Raw genomic sequence first — 10000 nt, 5'->3', positions numbered from 1 at the left:
AAACTAATCGACTGACTGTCAATTACAACTTTGAAAACAATAACGTTGGAATGCTTGTTCGGACAACGTGAACTTGTCGCGTGCTGACCGAGGCAACTACACAGGTTATAACGTAAAATGGCTAACGGGCGAGAAGTAGGCCTAGTTTATCGCAAATTACATTGTGACTGAAACACTTGAGATTCTACATACACAAAACAAGAAAAAAACTTCACTTGAAAGAACAGGCAACACACACAACACAGCGTGTCTGCGAGGAAAGCTCTTTCTCTGTAACACTGTCATAGAATGTAGAATTCCCTGCACAGACTCATTGAGTTTCACCGTCCACTCTCCCTAGTTGCTGTTTGACCTGGCTGTCCATTAGGCTACAACTTTAAAAACAATACAGTTGATGATTGTTTTGGAAACGTTTAGTTGTTGCGTGCTGACAGGCTGTAACTCAAAATAGCGAACATGGCGAGACTGACACGTCATTCGCAAATTACAAGCGTCATGTAAACGGCGCATGGATCGGAAAATCAGATCATTGTTGATGCAGATATGATTATAAATGGTGAAAATGAAGGAGGGAATTCCAAAAAGTTAAAGACAAGTAAAGATGCCTTATTTTGGTGCAGCAGCTGTGCAGAGCCAGCACCTAGGCTACATGCAGGCAGCGCAGGTGTAAAGGCGAAATGGTTGCGTGAGGAATTTAATATCTCTGGATCGGTTTTTTGATCGGCATGTTTTTCCGATCACCGATCAGGCTATTTTTGGCCATTATCGGCCGATCATGATCGGCTGCCGAGCAATCGGAGCACCTCTACTCAAAATGTAACCAAGACTCGAATAACTGGTTGCACGCTATCTATCTCGCATAAAAATTCAAATTGTATCTTTGACGACAGATGACACGGAGTTCACTATCAAAATAAAAGTTGTAAATTGTTGCAGGAAAAGTTGGATTTTTTTTTTTAGAATTACATTTTTTTTACACCAAGGCTCCGTGACCCACCCATGACCCCTCCGCGACCCACTTTTGGGTCGTGACCCACCAGTTGAGAAACACTGCTGTAGTGCATCCTTGGATCTAAGGCTTACATTCTTCTACACAATATGGCTTAAATTCTATGAATGTAGCCATAAGTAGGCTATAACTTACTAATATTAATAATAAGTAATGCACTCTAAATTCTAAAGTCAGACATTATTAAGTGTAATAATCTTAAAGGTGTAGGGGAAAGCCTTCAACGATAAAGTAATGCAGGGTTTCCCAAACTGTGGTGCATGCACCCCTGGGGGTGTGCAGCCTGCCATAAGGGGGTGCGCGAGCTAAATAGAGCAATGGTGTGATATGTGAGTTTTTATGAAGCATTAATGAACATTAAGTACTTTTTAATTGTATGGTGAATTGTATGCTGGGATGGTCCATCTGAAGTGTAGTTTAACTCCTAGACTTGGAAAATAGGATTCCCCAAATCAACTGTGCATAATGTGCAGTGAATCATACTTGCGTGGCCATCAGCACACCAAAATATTCGCTTAGGGGGTGCGCGAACCACATTGAAATGTACAAGGGGGAAAAGTTTGGGAACCGCTGAAATGTAATGCTGAGTGACTATTTCTGTTGACTTTGCCCCATTGACCTTATGGCCCCTCTCCATCTACTGTACACTTGGAGTCTGCTCTTGTCCCTGCCACCATCCACAAGCCCGCAAAAACGCAACGGGGTATTGTTCTGCCATGGGAAGGCAGTAACTTCAATTTTGGCTGAAAATAAGTTGTCATAAACACAATAAACATCACTTCACATTGTGCCCAAATATCTTGGGTCAATTTTCTTGTTGTATTTCATGGAACAAATAGGGTGTTTTTGCCAATATGCTGAAAACAAATGCAGGCTGTGGGATTTTTATTCATTTTTCCTCATTTTCACACTCCAATGAGTTGATGTGCTTGGTATGAATTGACGTCTTTTGTCTTGGAAGGGCAGTGTAGTACTAACATACAGCACGCGGAAGGGCAAACGTTCATTAGATGATCATTCAAGGTTGTTCAGTCTCACAGTAAGATGACATATTGGGGTCTCACACAGAAGCATTGGTCTACTTACAGTTTTTCTCGATTGCCTCCATACAAGTTCTGGTACTTCATACACAATTCTCGGAACATCTCACCCATTTCCCAACTCCCCTAACCAATGTCACTGAACACTAAACACAATTCCTTCTTTACACTCACATTTCAGTTTTAAAACACACTCTTTTCAAACCACTACACACAATTCTCTGGATTACACACATTTTTCATGAAGAAAAATCCTGGTGGTCGCATTGAACACACTGTCATTCAAAACACTAAAATCAACTGCCATACTATGTTCACTTCCTCATCATGGGCAAACTCTCTTCATACCGGTTTACAATCTGAAATCATCACTCCATAAGGACACACATTGCATGTGATATTGATGAAAACATGAGTGGATGCAGTGAGAAAACACATTTGTTTAGTTTTTGAACTCCAAAATCTGTTATACAAGAGATCACTTTCATGTGGTTACCCAATATTTTACAATAAATTAGTATATTTTTTAAAAATGTCAGAAAAATATGTAAAATATATTTTTTGCCACACATCTGTGTACTCCGAGTCTAAAAACAATATTTCAGTATTTTACTACAGAAAAATACCCTCTTTAGTAAGTAGAACAGTGAAGAAAATAAGTTTCTGCTGTGTGTCAAGTTGAGTATAAAGTTTTACCTTGTGCACATTCGTGTTCAATGGTTCACATAAGAGTGTATTGAAATGACTGCTTGTGTGTGTCATGAGGTTTTTAGAAGAGAGTACACTGTTTTGAGAAAAGACGTGCATTTTTCAGGGGAAGTGAAGAGTTCTGCCCGTTGCGTGTGAGGTTTGGAGATTTGTGTGTAGAGTTTTGAGAATTCGAGAACTGATTCCGAAAATTGTGTGTAAGCAATCGAGAAAAACTGTAAAACCAGAGGTAGCTTCAGAGTCTGCTTTCTTTGACTTTGAAACCAAGCGTGTCTACAACTATGGATGGTTCCAAAAGCAGTGAGTGAGCTGCCAACCCAAGAAACAAGCTGAAGGGTTGCAGACAAGACCAACAGCCTACTTGCCCACAGAGAACATCGTGCTGATATGCTGACTAGTGCCTATTGGTGGTTTACTATTACGTGGTGATATCTGGCTAAAAGTGTCTCTGCTATTATTATTATTATTAATTTTTAATTATTAATATTTAAATTATTAATTTTCACGTCTATTCCATATACCCAACTTGTTCTTTCTGGTGTTTTAACCCATTCAAGCACGGTATTGTAAATTTGTTGTTACCAGAATGACAATGGCCGAGTCGTAGTGCATTATTAAAGGCCCTGTGTTCTGTCACAGTAGAGCAGTACTATGGTAGGCCTAATTAATCTTTCAATGACTATTACGTCGTGCTACAGATGGTACAGCGGCATTATGGGGCTACCACTCATAGTCATAGTTGTACACATGCTTACATTACATTTAGCAGACACATCCTATGCCTCTGACTGTATGCCTCTGACTGTATGGGACCCTACTGAAAATGAGATGTTGCATCTCAAGAGGCATTCCCCCATGTACAAATAAATAAACAAATAAATTTAGCAGACACTTTCATTCAAAACGGCTTGTAAAGAGGACACACGCAGCAAATACAGAGTGTGGGGGAAGTTCAACAGTTCAACAGTAAACAAGATGCGCAGAGCAAAACAAAGGGCGGCCGCACACAAACAGTTGGGGAGCTACAGATCACGCAAGCAGGAGAAAGATAGTGCGCAGGGTTATACAGGGTGATGGATGAGTAGAGTTAGTTATGTTATGTAGGGAAAGCTCTCTCAGAAGAGATTAAAAAATGGATGAGGAAAATGTTAAGTTTTTTAGAACATGAAGGCAAAAACAAACAAATGAAAATGCCACATCACACACAGACAACGGTAGCAATCCTATATTTAGCAGCCAACTTGACTATAAAACTTTCCGTAGACTGCAGTCAGTCCCAACCACATGAAAGGTAGGTGGCAGCCACGCTGATCTGTTGTGTTGTGTTGTGTTGTGTTGTGTAGAGGCGAGGCGAGGCGTGTTTTGTTTACATCTTGACAAGCTCTATCCTGCGAGTGCCAGTGTCACTATCACAACAGGAAGATTACCGGATGTACGTACACGCGCACGCACACACACACACACACACACACACACACACACACACACACACACACACACACACACACACACACACACACACACACACACACACACACACACACACACACACACACACACACACACACACACACACACAAGCACACACTCCCAGCAATTTTCCCTGTTTGCCATGCTTGAAAAGACAAACCAAAACAACAGCCAAACACCCTGATTAGGGGGGGGGATGCTGGTGGGGAAGTAACGTGAAGGACCGTTTCCTTTCTCTGTGTGTGTGTGTGTGTGTGTGTGTGTGTGTGTGTGTGTGTGTGTGTGTGTGTGTGCGTGTGCGTGTGCGTGTGCGTGCGTGTGTGCGTGCGTGCCTGCGTGCCTGCGTGCGTGCGTGTGTGTGTGCGTGTGTGTGCATGCTGTTCTGTGTGTGTGTGGGTGCGTGTAAGTGCATATCTGTTTGTCTGTGTACACAGAGACGCAAGAGGCAGATTTCTGCCGGTCTGAACCCCTCTCCCCCCTACAGCTGGTCAGGGGCCATAAACATATAACCACGAGGGAAGGGGGCCTTTACAGTGGCAAGGGCCCCCTACAGCCCACTGTACAGACAGCAAAAGTGGCCACACCTGTTGCAAAGCATTCTGGGTATAGCATGCAAACATGCCCCCAAAGGACCTTCAGCTGAGACGAGAGAGGAGGGGAGAGTCGTAGTCTAAACAAAATACCTCCTCTGTCCTAGATCAGTGTGTAGTAAAAATGCAGTGTTAATTCAACACTTAGCGTACTCAGGGATCCAATATACTTCATAAGATGTAGAGAGACAGGGTCCGAGGCACTCTGAAGTCAATATTAATTAATTCAATTAGCCCTGAAGAAGGTCGGTACGCGACCGAAACGCGTCGGCTTTATGGTGTCCATGTATTAAATAAAGGACTTTTAATATTGACTTCAGAGTGCCTCGGACCCTGTCTCTCTACAAGTTTGCAACTTTGGAAACCGATGAGCACCTGAATATTTTCACACTACCCCACAGATGCACTCATCCATTCTCTTCTCTTGATACTTCATAAGATGTTAAATCAACTCTCAAAATGTTGGATTACCACTGCATTTTTTACTGTGTGGGCCTCGTTCAGTTCAGTTCAGTTCAGTTCAGTTCAGTTCAGTTCAGTTCAGTTCAGCTTGGTCAAGTTAAGTGTCCGGTTACCGGTGCAGAAAGCGGACCGTGTACAACAAACATCAACAAGACTTCACAAACATCAGCCATCGCCCAGGAGTGTAAGGAGTGTATACCCTTTTCCAAACTCAATGCAGCCTGCAGTTGCACGCACCTTTAAGTCTCTGTGTGTATGTGAGAGACAGTGTTTCTCTCTCTCTCTCTCTCTCTCTCTCTCTCTCTCTCTCTCTCTCTCTGTCTCTCTCTTTCTCTCTTTCAGTGTGTGTGTGTGTGTTGATGTTTTTGGTGTGTTTGTGTGTGCGTGTGCGTGTGTGCGTGCGTGCGTGCACGTGTGCGTGCGTGTGTGTCTGGCAGGTGGCCCGGCAGCTGCAGCCATCTGTGGTGTGGATCGGAGATGCAGAGAAGACATTCTACAAGAAGATCCCCAAAATGGAGAAGGACGTGAGTGCTACACAGTAAAAAATAACAACAACAACATTAATTCAACACATCTTAGAGAGTTGATTTAACACCTTCTGGAGTGTACTTGGTCCCAAAGTACCCAGAGTTAGTGTTAAAAGTGTTGTTGTTTTTTACCGTGTACTACACCTCAACTCGTGTCTGGATGACATACATTCCTGCCGTATATAATCTCTGATGTATGTGCTGTCAGCACTGTAGTAATTATTGGGGTTAGCGTAGAGGTAGCCTGGTCACCAGACCATCATACTAAATTTATGCAGAAGTCTGGACCCTGCATTAGTAAGATTTCTGGTGGGAGGGGTGAAAAATGAGATGTGATTTATATGCTGACGTTTAATCAAAACAGGTGCACATCTGTGAACTACATAAGGATGCATGGGCTGAAGCCAGCTTGGTAGAGACGATGGAGTGAAGAAATATGTGGCATACTGTACCATTTTCGAATCAAAGAAAAGGGGGGCGCACCTTGCATCAATTTTTTCTTCTTTATTTTTGTGCACAGACGCGTTTCAGGAGGAAGGCACACGCCGAAACGCGTCTGTGCACAAAAATAAAGACGAAAAAATTGATGCAAGGTGCGCCCCCCCCTTTTATATGATTCTAAGTATTCATTTGGGACAGCACCCTGAAAAGTTATCAAGAAACCTGAGTGAAGCCTGCTACCTACTTGATGTACCATTTTCGAACCATGTGATCAACTCGCACAGTGCCACACCTGCCAGTTAATTGTTCAAGTGGCAGGTTATACTGGGAGGCATTGGGTATAGGTGTTATTATAGTAGAATATTATAGCTATAGAGCTATGGATAGGTATGGTTGCTATAATTATCTCTGCCCTAAAAGAGACCAAAATAACAGGGTTGACCTGGCCAATATATTAATAAAGTATGCTGTAAAATGGTAGTACCCTTCAATTTCACTGGGGCAATTCACACACTTGGCTACTTCAGAGGTTAGATTTTTGCGGTTTTGTGTGCGTGCAGTGCACACCAAAATTTTGACATAGTTCAAAACAGTCTTTTCGTAGTCATAGTTTTTATATGACATTCCTGACTGTCAATAAAGAAAACATCAGAATGTGACTTCAACACCTTATTCTCCCTGTCTGACAAACATCAGCTGAAAGTGTGTTGTTGTAGCGAATCAAAACAGCCATTAGTCACATACCAGCAGACATATTTATGGGATTGGAAGCATCCCGTGCATGGTTGCTTCACCGCCATGCTTGTGTGATCTGCACCTTTGATAAACACCATGGTGAGGGAGAGGGAGGTATTTTATACAGTGGTGGTGTTAGCACGCGATGCAGACAGGGTTCACCTCAGTCAATGGTTCACACTCTCGACTCAGGCCCACCAACAGGGGCAACCAAACAGGTCAGTTGTCCCGGGGGTCAGGAAGGGCAGAATTGAGTTCACATTGCATTGTATGTATTGAGAAAGGGGCCCTTTCAGATGATTTTGTCCAGGGCCTAACAAAAGCAGTCAACAGCCCTGACTGTGCTGTAGTGTATTTGGACCATCTCAAATGAGCATGGTGGACTTACACATGAGTTAGATAGTGCTTCAGGTGGTTGCTCTCGGTAGATCATAGTAAGGGTGCCGGGAAATGTCTGACTTTATGGCGAGAAAAAAGGTGAAAAAAGCTTTCAAAAGCCTCACAGGTGTCACTAAAGGACCTGCTCTCAGTCTTTTCACCATTCAGTGTATCAACCACTGACAGCATGGTTTTCGGTAATTCTCTGTTCTTGGTATTGAACAGTTGGTTCTATGTTCTTAGAGGGAAAGATGTAACCACCAGAATTGATGTTGTTAGTAATGTGAGGAATTGTACTGCATAATCCTAGACATGAATTGGCTAGTCACACAGTAATTAGACATTTAGTTTTGATCTATGTGTAATGTTTACCTTTCTCTACAAGAGTTTAGGAGACGTCTGAGATTCTGTTCTGTGACATGTTCTGAGGATATTTTGAGCTTCCACTGCCCCCTGGTGGGGGTTTTGTGAATCAGACCAAGGACAGTGCAAGACAGTGGAGAGCTGTTGGAATGGTTCCAAACTTAAGTTTGTAGAAAATGAATGAATAATGGTCAACCTGGCTTCAGAGCCTACCGTACAATACCCGTACCGTACTTTCCAAAATCACTTGATAACCTGGCTCTGGCCAGATTTGTGTGTTTTCATTCAGCTCCGCGAGCTACACTCAGAGCAAGGCGGAAATGCATTCATCTGGTAAGAGTCAAGTTAGGAGTTAAAAGCCTCCACCTCGACATCGGATCTGGCCACCTTGTTGCTTTCTTATCCCTTCGTTCTGCTACCTAACTGAAAAGTTGTTCTGCATCAGTAATCACTATGATTACCTGATTGCTGGAATAAATACACACATTAATATGACATCATTTCTCACCCATCCTGAGGTACCCTGAGCATCGTACTGTCCCACTGCACAGCGCCGTTCGGGGTGAGGCATGAATGAAATGTCTTTGTGTGCAGTGAGCACTCTCTGCTGTGGAGTGCTGTGTCACAATGACAGTGGGAGTTTCCCTGATAGGCTTTCACTTCACCTGCCAGGTGTTTGTCACTGCTATAGAGTTGTCTTGTTCACTGACGTTGTCATATGCTGGAATAAATGCACTGTACTGAAATCTGGACAGATGATCATAGCCTGGCGTTCCATCGCCATGACATGACTAGTTCCTGTTCCAAGTGTGTGCATTCCCTCTTGTCTGCAGATGGAACCCAAGAGGCTGAAGAAGGATCTCCCAAAAATCCTCAAGTCTCTCAAACCGGAGGACCGGGTACTGGTGGTGGGGACAACCAGGCGTCCTTTTGAAGCAGACCTGAAGTCGCTCTGTAAAGTGTACAAGAAGGTCATCCTGATCCCTCGACCTGACTATGCATCCAGACTAGGTGAGGAGACTCGCACATTATTACATTACATCACATTGCATTTGGCAGACGCTTTATAACCAAAGAGACTTTCAAAAGAGGACATAATCAAGCCAACATCACAAGCAAATACAAAGTGCACAGGAGATATACAGAACAACAAGAGCAGTTGCAAAGAGGGGGTAGTTGTTTTTTTTGTTTTGTTTTTTTATAAAGAGTAAATAACGTGTACAGACACACACAAACACACACAAACTAAACTAAACTAAACATCATGTCAAGAGTCTGCCCTGGGGCAAGGGCAGCTCAAGCATTAGTCTAGTAGATTCTCTCGAAAGAGGAAGGTCTTTAGTTGTTTCTTGAAGGCTGCAAGAGATGTGCTTAGTCTCTGGAAGACCGTTCCACCACTTGGGTACCACAACGGAGAACAATTGACTGGGAGTACCTGGAGCGACTGGATGGCAGAGCCAGGCGGCTTGTGCTGGATGAGCGCAGTTTTACACACACAGCTTTAGGTACTTACTATGAGTTGGATTGTAAATGCTCTACTGGGCAGACAGCACAATTAATAAAGTGACTTCTGTACTCTACTCTACTCTACTCTAGTCTGTTCTACTGTAGTCTACTCTTCTGTGTATTTTTCATGTTTCTCCAAGCCAACATGAACATTAATACACGTTTCATATGCCATGTCTGATTTTAAACATTTCAAGCTAGTGTCACGGTCGTGGATGTTATTTATTCCTGCTGCCTGTTTGATTGATACTGTGTACAGTACATAGTCATTTGTTATTCTTGAATATGTAAACATGATGTTATGAGTACATTCCCGCAAGAGCACAGGGAGGGTTTTTTTCTCTTATTTCTCTCATTCCTCTTACAGAATGTCCACCCTTGTTTACCTGTTATACAGTAGTTTGTAAGCAGTACACTCCAGTGTAATAAATAACCTCAATCATACATGATGGGACTGAAATAACTCCAGGAAGAAAAATCCACACTGATGAAGGCTGGATAGCCGAAACGCGTTTGCTTTTTGGACATGGTGGTAATATAAANGGTAACACTTTATTTTAGGGATACATCTGTTAGCACTAATACATACAATATTAATGCCTGTGTAATTAACTTGTAAGGCATGTACTAAGCAAAATAAGACAGTTGTTAAGCATGTATTCACAAATGTCTTGTTCATGCCCAATTAGGGATTTATTACTAATATAACCTTAGTAAGGACCAGTAAGCCTATATTTCTATTTATTAGTAAGTAGTAAGTGGCAGAATACA

The 10000-nt window shown here is 42.6% G+C and overlaps 1 protein-coding gene across 1 annotated transcript in view; it reads left to right on the top strand.

Annotated features, from left to right (window-relative positions):
* The window catches only part of iqca1 (IQ motif containing with AAA domain 1), a 110883-nt gene that overhangs the window by 95203 nt on the left and 5680 nt on the right, over positions 1-10000 (top strand). The window contains exons 17-18 of the mRNA XM_063211859.1: positions 5717-5803; positions 8557-8734. Of these exons, the coding sequence (XP_063067929.1) occupies positions 5717-5803; positions 8557-8734 (265 nt within the window). The remainder of the gene's footprint in view (positions 1-5716; positions 5804-8556; positions 8735-10000) is intronic.

This window comes from Engraulis encrasicolus, chromosome 12 (assembly GCF_034702125.1).
Source record: "Engraulis encrasicolus isolate BLACKSEA-1 chromosome 12, IST_EnEncr_1.0, whole genome shotgun sequence".
NCBI classification, from domain to species: Eukaryota; Metazoa; Chordata; class Actinopteri; order Clupeiformes; family Engraulidae; genus Engraulis; species Engraulis encrasicolus.
This window is presented reverse-complemented; position numbering and strand designations above follow the sequence as displayed.